This window comes from Larus michahellis, chromosome 4 (assembly GCF_964199755.1).
Source record: "Larus michahellis chromosome 4, bLarMic1.1, whole genome shotgun sequence".
Classification (NCBI taxonomy): Eukaryota; Metazoa; Chordata; class Aves; order Charadriiformes; family Laridae; genus Larus; species Larus michahellis.
In genome coordinates, this window is record NC_133899.1 from 76071747 (window position 1) to 76083141 (window position 11395).

At 55.3% G+C, this 11395-nt stretch overlaps 1 protein-coding gene across 2 annotated transcripts; it reads right to left on the minus strand.

Annotated features, from left to right (window-relative positions):
• Positions 1-596: 596 nt before the first annotated feature.
• Positions 597-11304, minus strand: LOC141742710 (cytosolic 5'-nucleotidase 1A-like). 2 transcript variants are annotated; one of them, XM_074585692.1, is made up of 7 exons: positions 11213-11304; positions 6218-6276; positions 5346-5513; positions 4841-4970; positions 4157-4279; positions 2873-3051; positions 597-2346 (listed from the first exon to the last, which is right to left on the minus strand). In XM_074585692.1, exons 2-7 carry the CDS (start codon positions 6260-6262, stop codon positions 2044-2046), a joined length of 948 nt encoding a protein of 315 aa, XP_074441793.1. In that variant the 5' UTR covers positions 6263-6276; positions 11213-11304; the 3' UTR covers positions 597-2043. The 2 variants fall into 2 exon arrangements, with proteins under 2 accessions (XP_074441793.1, XP_074441792.1); XM_074585691.1 differs by lacking the exon at positions 11213-11304 and adding an exon at positions 8064-8416.
• Positions 11305-11395: the final 91 nt, after the last annotated feature.

Genomic DNA, 11395 nt, shown 5'->3' on the forward strand with positions numbered 1-11395 from the left:
CATCTTTACCTGCTCACCGGGCATGTTTTGAGCATGCCGTAATTAATGTTTGTTCAGTGATTGAGGGTGGCGGGTACTTAGCATCATTAGCGAATGATGAGTAGCTGGTGTTGTTGATGTTGGTACCTCCAGACATCTAATTTCAGCATCTGAACTGAGTGAAAAGGCCAGGGGCCAGACTGCTGGTGCCAAAACCCTGCTGGGCTTTGTATCTTTGGAGATGGCTTCCTCACAAAGCCCCATGCCTGAGCATGCCTGCCCTGCTCTGCCCTGGCAGCCCCGAGTTTGGCCCCATGTGGTGGCCACAGTGGAAGGGACAGGACCCATGCCAGTGGCACCATGGGGCCAGCAGCTCCCCTTGGCAGGGTGAGATTTGCAGATCCCCCAAGCTCAGGGTAGCAGAAGGGTGCAGGTTTGGGGACGCAAGAAGCTGGGCAGAGAACTAATCCAAAGTTGACTGAAGGTTTCTTGTGTATTGAACCCAGCTCAATGTGCACATATAAGACTGGATAAAAGAATCAAATGTCTGTAAAAGAGCGTGGAATTATCACAGCCCTCCTCCCATGCCACTGAACACAGGCACGAGGGACAAGTGCTCACATGGGGATGCTCATTTATTTATTTATTGAGGGGAAAAAGACATTCGTGAGAGCGACGCTTGTGATGCTTTAAAAAAAAATTACTTTCTGATTACTCTGAAGTTAAAAAAACTAAGCCACCATCATATTTATCTCCTCCATCCATAATCCTACTGCCACCAAGCAAGCACTGCCCTGAGCGGCCAATTTGTATCTTGTTGAGGTGGCTTTGGGGAGCTCCTGGGGTTTTCGGGGTGTTGTATCCCTGGGCAGCACAGTGGCCTCTAGTGGCAACTGCTCATATCCAGCCCTGGGGAAAGAAACCTGCAAGTGAATCTCGGGGGCGGGGGGCTGCTTGCTTCCCAGGAAAATGAGGAGCAGAGTCCAAACTGCTGGTGGAAAGGTATCCCTGTGCAACAGGTGATTTGGTGCCAGGCAGGGTCCTGAGCACTCCCATGGACCCCACCTGCCCTGAACTGCCACTCCTGGGACCCCCACCCACCCACCTCCCCTCACAGCCCTGGAGACCCATCTAAACTCAGGCCTGTGCACCTAGTTCTGTTCTGGTCCCTGGGGTGCTGGTCTGCAGCCCTGACCCCTGCATGGCTTGTGGTGTAGGCAGCCCATCTCCACTGCCCTCTCCTGGTGGGACATTGGAGCTATGTAGCAGCTCTGTCTCCTGGATGGACCTCAGACCTCGGTTGCAGCCTTGTCCCTGGCCCATCTCCTGCAGCTCCAGGAATTGAGTGCCCTACAGGTCTGGGTCTCCTAAGGGCACTCTGTGAGCAGTCTGCATGCCTAATGAAAGGTGACTTGTGCTATGATCTCTTCTATAGAGGGGAACAGCTTGGGCTTTCTTTCTTCAACCTGGTCACCCATTTCTAAAAAGTTTGTAAGTCCTTTGCAGCTTTGAAGTCTTTTTCCCTCTGCTGAGTTTGGCTGGAGCTGCCTGAAGGACTTGCTAGCACATCAGCCTCCTCAGGAAAGCAAGCTGAGTGTGTCTGCTGAGGCAGGGTCTTGAGGGCTTCCTTTGGGCAGAGATCCTGGGAATAAATCTTGCAGGCTGTCTGAGCACAGACAAAGCTAGAAGTTTTAGTGCTTGGTTTTGTGCTTCCTTTATCTCATGTGTGGGGCAACAGCTTCATTTATTTCTTTGCAGAAAAGTCCCCAGGTCCTACTGGGGTGCAGGTGATAGTTCTCAGTGTGCCAGCAAAGGTGTCCCTCCTTTCTGGCACAGCTGCATTTTTTGGCTTTATCCTAAGACATAAAGGACCTCATATCAGGAGCAGAAATGAGCATCAAGTCTTGCCTGGTAGTCTGTGCTCTCATGCAATGCTCTTGCCTCCTTTCCCTGAGGCTTGCTTGCTGCAGGTTAGGAAATCCTTCCCTCTCCACCAGAAGGTTTGCCTTCAACTGTCCCAGTCCCCTGTGCTGCTAGGAGGGAGGTCTGCTGGCCTGCAGCCCATCAGCAGCAGGAAGGGACCCAGGCAGAGGGTACACCCACATCTCGAGCCCCCTGGATGTTATGAAGGCCATCGTCAAAAAAAATGTGGGGCTGGATCTGGGCGAGGATGGGGCCCTTGGGAGCCCCGTCCATGAAAAAAGCCTCGTCAATGGCCAGACCCCACTCCCGAAGCGTCTTGATGGCTCGGATGCCCATGTCCCGGCCACTGCGGGCAGTCACCAGGTAAGTGCGGATGGGGGATTTTTCCTGGCTGAACTTCTTGCGCATCTTCCCAAGGTGCATGGCAAAAGCCTTCAGGGGACCCTGGAAGCACAGCAAGTCACTTGGGAGTGAGTGAGAAATAAGGAGACACCTTCTCTCCCTGTACAAGCCACTTGGTCCTCTTCCAGGGTTTCTCAGGGCTCTGCAGAGCACAGGGACACCTGTGTGGTGCAGGATTGGGCGGTGCTGGGACTGGTGCTGTGCACTGGGGTGCTTGGGAGGAAGGTGAGCATTGTGATGCTCATCCTAATCCCAGGGTGACCAGGAAGGTACATCCTGGCGAGCAGTGCCTCTGGGTCTGAGTCCTGCAGGGACTTGCACAGCAAGAGGTCCCAGTCTAAAAATCCACAACTCTGGATATTTGGGAACTGATGCTCGCTTACAGGAGACATCAGGCCAGATCCATCTCCAGTGGCACTCCAGATCAGGCCCACACCAGGGACCGAGTGGTGGATGCAAAGGGATACTGTAAAGATTTGTGCTGTTTTGGCTACTCATGTCAAAGCCCTAGTGGGAGAGATGCTCATGGTGTCTGTGGATGCCCATCAAAGTGGGGTGGCTTGCTTACCTCTCCCATGGGCACGGCCTCCATCGCCCGCTCGTACTGCAGTGCCCCCTCCAGCCCCTGCTCCCGGAAGACCTGGTCTGTCTCATCAGAGAAGAGCACGGCGTCCCCATCGAACACCACACGGAGCGGGGTGCTGGGAGCCTGCACCTCCTGCTGGAAGACGAGCGCTGACGAGACCCCTGTGAGAGAGAGCAAGGTGGGGCTCAGGAGGGGCACCCCCTCCTGGGGGCAGCTCGTGCATGGCCAGCTCTTCCCTGAACATCTGCCATGGCCCTGTCCCACACCATAAATGTTGGGGTCTCCAAGCCAGGGGTCTTTCTGGGGAAAGAGGGGTCAGGCCAGCCTTTCTAGGGCTGTGTTATCCCCCCATGGGCATGGGAGTGGACAAGACAGAGCCACTGATCAGACACCGATGTCTGGAGAGATACTCGGTCTGCTAAGAGATGATGCGTGGTTGTGTGGGCATGAGCAGCCCTCCTCCTGGTGCTCGCTCACCCTGCCAAGCCTGGCTTTAATGCCCAGATTTAGCACTCTGAGCTGTGAGTAATAGGGACTGGCACCTCCACTTGATTGGGGTAATTGGCTTAATTACAGGTCTCTTCGTACAGGCTGCTCCCTGCCCGCCCTCATCCGTGGACTGAGGCCCCCGGATGAGAGAGACTTGTCAGAGCAACGATGCTCTTCAAGGAGGCTCAAGGAATGTGCTGTGTAGCGAAGGAAAGCCCAGGCTGCAGATGGCTTGCTCCTGACCTTGAAGGACCTTGGCCAGCTGATGTGCTCATACCCAAGCAAATTAATAAGGAGGCGATTAACCCCATTAGAGCTGTACTGCCTCCGATCCAGGTCAAGCATCTGCTTGCATCTATCCCTGAGCACGTGGTAACTCTGTGTGTACCAAGAAAGCAAATTTCTATAGCATCCTCACAAAGGCCTGGGAACCAGCGATGCACAGTTATTGATCCAGGGAGCAGCAATGGTCAGTGTCTTTGTTAGAAAGGCTTAAATGTCAGGCAGGGAATGACCAGCCCGTGGCAGATCTATGGCCAGAATTATGCATAAAGCACTTGGTGACTTGTGAAGGCATCTGAGAAATCCTGGTGTGTTTGCAGGCTACTGTTGGGGATAGAAGAGGAGACTGAACTTTTCAGGTCTGTACTGGTAGTGAGTGTGCCATTCATCTCCTTGCCCCTGTGAAACCATGGTCTCTGGCATTGCCTCTTAGTACTGAGCTGCTTGGGGAAAGTGTGGTGGGTTTGGGGGCGTGGGATGGAGGGGAGAACACACCTCTCCGGAGGGCATTGCAGACGTCTGTCCTGTCAGCCGAGAGGAAGAGCTTGACCCTGTGGGACTTCAGGTACTGCGTGGAGTCCTCGTCGCTGACGAAGCAGAACTTTGAGATCTCCAGGCCTTTGGGTCAGGGAATGTGAGCAAAGTCTGTTATGGGGCAACATCCTCCTCGCAGCACCCCCGTCCCTCCCCAGGGTCTCGGCATGCTTTGCTGCAGAGCTCGGGGCACTTCATTTCTCAGTGCTGTGTGGGGAACCTGCCCATGTTTTTGCTGCATCTTCTTGCCCCATTGCTCCTACAAAACTGCAGAGTGCAGTTAAATATTGCCTTCATCCCTCCCTTAAATGAGCCTAAATCCAAGATTTAGGTTGTGTTTAACAACTCTGTTTCTTTAGTAGCTGCCTGAGGATGCCTTGGCTGCACAAAATGCTGCCAGCCCCCCTGGTGCAAAGGATTCGGCCAAAGGGAGCTGGGCTCTGACAGGAGCCTGTATGTTGGGTGTGCTCCATCACCCTGGGCAAGCTGCATGGGGCGGCCAGGAATTGGGCTTGTTTCCAAAATAACCCCTCCCCCTTGTGTCCCCTGGCTCTGTATTTGCCACTGATGCTCCACTGTTGTGCCTTATCTGCTTTGCAGCATCCCAGGGGAAGCACGCACCTCCATGGATGGAATCTCCCTTACCGTAGTGCTTGGCGCTGTTGATGATGCGCATTCCGCTCTCAGGGCTGTTGTTGGAGAGCACCAGGATGTCAAAGAGGTCCTTCTCTGCTGGGTTGCTCTCCAGGATCTTCTCGTTCACATACTGCACCGCCTGTGAGAAGATGAGACTCTCTTGGAGGGGCATGACTGTGATGGTGTTGCTGGGGCTCTTTTGCAGTTAAGGTTAGTGGTTTGTGCTGCATCTGTCAGCTATGGCAAGGGTAGCATGTTATGGAGAACCAGACAGAGCAACCGTACTCCAAAAGCCATCACCAAGAGGGCAGGGAGCAGGATACCCACTAGGGGGCAGGTGGACATGCGGGACCGGTGAGGAGCACAGGTCTCGATGCCTTGCAAGGAGGCCAAGAGGCCAGGACAGGCATATCTGCACCCTGTGATGGGAGTTGAGACATAAAGCTGGGAAAGCTGAACTTTCACCCCATTCTGCGGGGGTCTGCATGTGCCCCTGGCTAGGTGTGGGGCTCACCTGGATGAAGGCGAAAGCCGTGCCTGGTGGCAGAGGCTTGTCCTGGTTGGCCTGCTGGTGCCTTATGTACTCCTCCTTGCCCTTCTCCATGTAGAGCTTGTGCTCTTCCTCCAGGTTGAAGATGGCTCTGGTGGTCACCGCAATAACCAGTGCCTCACTAGGGTCTTTCTGCAGGACAGGGAGGAAAGAGGGGTTAGGGGACAGCAAAGAAGGAGTTTGGGGAGGTGGGGTGAGCAGGGAGAGATGGGGCTCCACTGATCAGGGTGGTGAGATTGGGTGTTGGAGGCATCATCCATGCGTCATGGTTCCTGATGCCAGAGGGCCTTTGGAGAAGAGGTACCAAGCCCAATCTTCATTTTCTGGCCACCAAGGATGGGGCAGGCAGTTATGAAACCCTAACCTGTCTGCCAAGTGCCATATGCTCTGAGGACAGCACATACCAGAGGGGATTGCTTCATAACATTGGTGTTTGTGGGCACAGCACAGCCACGGTCGCCTGTTTGTGCTGAGCTGGGCACTGCTGTGTTTCTTTGCACAGTTCAGTTCTGGAGAGTCTAATAAAGTCTATATACATGTACAGAAGCTGCTGCTTTCTCCCTGGCCGCTCCAAAACTTAAGTGTGAGCAAATGCGCCCGTCCTGTCCATGCAACTGGAGGTTCAGTCCTGCAACCTCTTCCCATGTGGAAATCACAGGGACTTCACTGGGACCAGGTGGCCAGCACCCCTGGGACAGGCTAGTTCTGCTGAAAGCTAGGCACAAGCAATTCATGCCACCGCAGCTCTGGGCTGTGGTGTGTCGTCTCCTGCGGTGGCATTTCAAAACTTGCTTTGGAAATACAGGATGCGTGTTTTGTAACGAACAACCTTTTACCTGTTTCACGTTGGTGTTTATGATTGTGCTTTCAGGCTCTGCCATCTTCCACTTTCAGCCTCAAAGAGAAAGTATACAATTAAACTGATACACTATAAAACAGCCAATCTAGAGAGGAGGGAAGGTGGAAAAGAAAGGGGACATCCTACCCACCAAGTGGGGCAACCCAAATCAACCTGCTTCTGCCGACAACAGCTCTGCTCTGAGAAATCCTGGTCTAGTAGTTCCAATTAAATGTGATGAAGTGGCTTTTTTCTTTTTTTTTTCCCCAAAGAGTATTTTTCTCCAGGGGGAACTGCTAAAAGCGGTTGTGAAGCTCTTTCCAGCAAATTAAGTCTGTCTTTATGCATCTTAACTAGGGCTTGGAGATTGATTGGAGCTAAAAAGCCAAAATAGGTAAGATCTTACCGGTAGGCTTCTAGTTCACATCCTTATTGCCTTTCTTCTTACTTTTTTTTTGTGTGTGAATGGCGAACTTCTGTCCACAAATAAGCAAGTTCACTGTGTGAGCAGCTCATTTGCAGCTGCAAAAGGCCTGAGTCAGGGGAGGTGTGTGGCGAGGGCTTGGGTGCAGGGTGGAATCCCGCTGCTGGGGCTGGTCTGCCCCTCCACAGCCCTGTGAGCCAGCTGATCCCTACGCTAAAGGTCTCAGTGCAGGCTGTGCTAACCCAGGTCTGGCAGATGAAAGTCACGGGGGGTTACACGGTCTGCCCATGCCTAGCAGCTGAGTAAGAAATCACATTTATTTTTGCGCACCCAGGTCCTGTGGTTTCTGTAACCACCACGCTGTACGCTTCATTTCTGTGCACTAGTCAGTGTTAGAAGTGGAATTTTAGGATTCAGCCTGTGGGATGGGAACTGTTCCCATTCCCATCGAGGGGCATCCCATGGGGGTTGTTTCCACCCAGCAGCTCCTACAAGTATGCTGTGGGGTTTCTCTGGAGGCAGCAATGATGTCCCTGCACTGATGTGCTGGGGATGGCAGGGGGGTTCAAACCTCATTTACCGGTTCATGCTCCACCTGATTACAGGGTTGAGGGGCTGTGCAAGCATAGACCAAAGCCAGCATGCAGAGTGAAGGGGGAGTCAGAGTCTCCAGAGAGATCTTTCTTTTGCCCCAGTTTTCTTGAATTCATTTTTATTATTCAGGGGCTGTACAAAGCGTGACCTGGGCTGTTAGGAAATGCACTTGGCTGATGCCAGCCCCAAGAGCTGGAGCCTTGCCGTGGGGGTTCAATGCTTGCATATGTATTCCCCAGCTGCCCCGGGAGTGGAAATCCCTGCCGGCAGGGCTGCTTCCCCAGCCAGGGGGTGCCTGGAAAGCCGGGAGATGCTGAGCATCCCTCTGCTTCTTCCACCCATAAACCGTGCTGGGCAGGGGTCTCCTCCCACAGAGCAGGGCAGAGGGTGGCAACCACCAGCCCTTCTTGTCTGCTGAGCAGGAGGAAGCTGTCCTCTGACCGAATTTCAGCCAAGCACTTTTCTAAAAGTGAAAGGGAAATGAGAGGAGACAACGGAGCTGAGCAAGCCCTTCCTGGGGGGAGAACAACACCTCTAATTTCTGTTCTGCCCTTCCAAGTGCTGCAAACCCAGCCTGACTTCCCCTTTCCATCTACCTGCCGCTAATAACTGCAGTATTGCTTACATACTGATATGCGTATATGCACATACACACACCTCCGCTGCTAGTCCCCCCCCTCCCCGGCAATGCCGGACGCGCAGGAAAGCGTGTCAGACGGATGCTGGCTGGTCCCCTCAGCTCATCCTACAGCTGCGTAGCGCGGCGCAGCGATTAACCCCACCGCACAGAGCCGGCATTTCGCTAGAGAGAAAAGCCCAAACTCACCGCGAGTGCTGCCTCCGCTCCCCGGTGCAGCCTGTCCGGCGGCAGCATCCAAACTTTGCTCGAGATGCTGCCGTTTATATTTCCCCCTCCCCGCGCTGGCAGGAAGCAGGCAGGAGGCAGACTGGGGTGCAGCTCCGCTCCCCGGCGTGCTGGGATTTGTAGGCAGCCCGGCGGGTTGGCGTCGTGCCCTGGACAGGCTGCATTTCCCAGCCAGCACCGCACGGTCACGGCTGCCCAGGCCTGCCCTCGGCCATGGCCAAGCTCCTGGGGAAGGGGCTCATCCCCGGTGCTGCTTTTTGGGCTCCCTCAGAGCTTGTGCTCAGTCGCCGCTCGCTGCCCGCAAGCGCTGCCGTGATGTCTATTTCTGTAGCTGGGGTATTTATAGCCTGCGTCCAGACCTCTCATTTCCCGGCCCTTGAATACATAACGGTTGTGTTTTTGACCAAAAATATAGGGTTACCTGTTCAGGAACGGCTTGCAGAGTATGCAGGCGGATGCAGGGAGCTGAGCCAGGGAGACAGGCTGGTGTGGAGTGTGGCAGGGTGCAGTGGGGGTCTCACCGCATTTGCAATTTTCCTGTAACGTTTTCGGGTCCCTTTTCCCTTCTTTTCTGTAAGCTGCCTGTTATGCACTGCAGGGGTGATTTTTGGGCTGGGACCTCGCTCCCCTGGACAGGCTGTGTAGCATCCAGCCCTGCGAGGCTCATGCTACCAGGGTATTTCAAGACCCACTTTCTGCCCAAGAGTGAGATTTGAGGGGGCAGCTGACATAGAGGAGCAGCTGCCATCCTGCAGCTTTTCCCTTGCCCCACTGCTGGAAGAGGGCCCAGAGCAGCAGCCTTTCCTGCCTGCCTCCTGCCAAAGGAGACCAAACTCCCCTGCACTAAGGCCAAGCATCCGTCCCCCCTGCCTGGCACTGGGTTGTCACCGGCATCACCAAACCTCCTCCCAAACTGTGGGCTGCAACCGGGTTCCTGCGCAGCTCGGCTTCACCGAGATGCTTGTCTCCAGCAAACAGCCTGTGGAAAAGGCTACTGATAAGCTCAGCCTTCAGCATGCATAAGCAAACACCCTCTCCCTGACTGATTTTATTGGGCATGTTTCCTTTTCCCATTGCCCCCCTTATGTATTTCTTCTGTGCATCCTCTGGGACTGCCAGTTTTGAGCAAAAAGAATTTTGGCTTCTGTGTTTCCCCCCCCAGGGTTTTTGTTGCAGCACCATTCCCACAGCATCTCCTGCTTCTGGAGATGATGCTTCTCTGAGCAGCAGGAGCGCAGGGTGCTTGTGAGTGGGGCCAGGTTGTAGGTGTCTGAGAGGCAGCCGCAAAACCTCTCCTGTGGCCAGGTGACCAGTGTGGCAACGCCTTGGTGTCCATGTGAAAATCTGGCAGGACCAGTGAGCCAGGGTGGCCAGGCAGAGCTGGGATGGGTCTGGTTTCTGGGGCCTCCATCCCCATGTCTGCGTCAACCATCATGCGCCAGCAGTATGGCTCCCTGCTTCCAGCACTGCCCCAAATTTGTGCCGTGATAAGGCAGGTTTTGGGCTGACTTTGCTGAATTGCCAGCAAGGGAAGAAATGTGCAAGCATAAATTTAATGTGACAGGGATGCCGGTGGAATCGCTCCTGGCCATGTGCCTGGTGCTGCTCCTGTTGGTGCTGGCTGATGGAGCCACCCAAGCAGTATCCCCTCGCCCTGGTTGCCCTCTCTGCCGCGTTGGAGTGAAGCATCCCCATTCATCCCCACTGCCGCACGCATTGCCCGGGCCCTCGCATGGTGCATTAAACCACCGGGTGCCCCTGTGGACTGAGCACCTGGGCTCCCCAGGTGCAGGGCTCACCAGGGATGGATGCAGCCATGCACCCATCCTCTTGCAAGCATCCATCCCCTTGCGCTAAGTGACTGCAGACGTGTGGTCCAGCCCAGCATCACTGCAGGGATGGTTTGAAGAAACGACTTTGCCAGGGCACGGAGTTGGGCAGTGATGCCTGATGGTTTCTCGCAGGCAGGAGGGCAGGTTTTGCTTCCTGGTCCAGCAGGGAGTTCCCCACTGGTTTTTCGCCTGCGTGAGCACGGCTTGGGTCAGAGGCAAGGTGGGGCCGACGGAGCTGCTGGGGCCGCCCGGTTCCTGGGCTGGCAAAGCAGACTTTCCTGTTTTGGCTGTGCCGTGCAGCCACCATACCTGCTGCACCCTCGGCTCTGCACCCGGCGGGGTCCCGTCTCACCCCGCAGCATGCCCCTGCCACGTGTGGTGTCTGGTCCTGGAGCTCTCGCAGCGGGGAAGGGAGACTAAGGCTGGGAAGGAGACGCATCGGTAAGTCTGGTTTTGGGAGCCAGGCAAGCACAGGGTGGGAGTGAGCAGCAGGGCTCCCCCAGCCCCTTTTCCAGGAGCAGGATTGCTGGACGCTCCCTGCAGAGCCCACCAAGGCTGCACTGCCTCTCCCAGGCCGCAGCAGGGCTGTCCCCATCGCCCCCAAAACAGCGGCTCAGGTCACCCCACAGGGCTGGGTTGAGCCTTTTTTTTTTAAACCAGGGCCAACATCAGACTAGTGTGACGCAGTCCATGGAGTCTGGCAGGGAAAAAGTGCTGAGACGCCTAATTCTGTGCTGGGTGGGTGCCTGCCTGCCTGCGCTGTCGTGTCCACCCACCACCACAGCCTGAAGCCGCAGCCCAGTGCCTCCTAAGCATCACAGGCACGTCACCAGCCACCAATTTCCATGTGTGGGAACAGGAGAAACTGATCATTAAAGCTGCTGGTAGTGAGGCTGCAAGCAGAGCTTGGGTATCCAACGGCACAGATGAGCCCTGGGCAAGTCACTTAGCCTGCACCTCATTGCCCCAGCGATGATGCCGCAGGGATGACAGCAATTACCACGTCCCTCCAGCTCTGTGCCCGCAGGTGGCAAAACCCACTGTTGGAAAAATTAAAGGCTCTTGCTGGCTTTGCGGGCTCAGCGGAGGGAAGCGCAGGGGTGGTTTCTCCCCAGGAGGCTCCCTGTGCCAGGAGCCATGGCCCTGTGGGGTGGGAAGAATGTGGGCAGAGAGCACAGGAAAAGCGCAAGCAGAGCAAGGTGATGATGGCTGCTTGAGCAGAGACCTGCTCAGATGCAAGGTGGGCGGCTGGGACAGCCAAGACAAACAAGCACATACCTGCCAGCCTCAGTCACGGCACTGGGGCCAGGTGCCGCCAGCGCCGTGATAGCTGCAGACCCACTCGCCGCGCAGCCCCACTCCTGGCACGCCTCTGCGGCTGCCGCTTCTCACCCGAAAGGAGGCAGGGAGGAAGTTTTGGCTACAAGGAAGTGTTCATGCTAGAATAAGAGCATTGCTATG

Excerpts from the sequence above, each read along its gene's own strand:
- LOC141742710 (XM_074585692.1), bottom strand. The coding sequence starts at position 6,262 with ATGGCAGAGCCTGAAAGCACAATCATAAACACCAACGTGAAACAG. Across the intron at positions 4,971-5,345 it reads CGGCTTTCGCCTTCATCCAG|GCGGTGCAGTATGTGAACGA; the intron begins GTGAGCCCCACA and ends ATCTTCTCACAG. Across the intron at positions 4,280-4,840 it reads CAACAGCGCCAAGCACTACG|GCCTGGAGATCTCAAAGTTC; the intron begins GTAAGGGAGATT and ends CCTGACCCAAAG.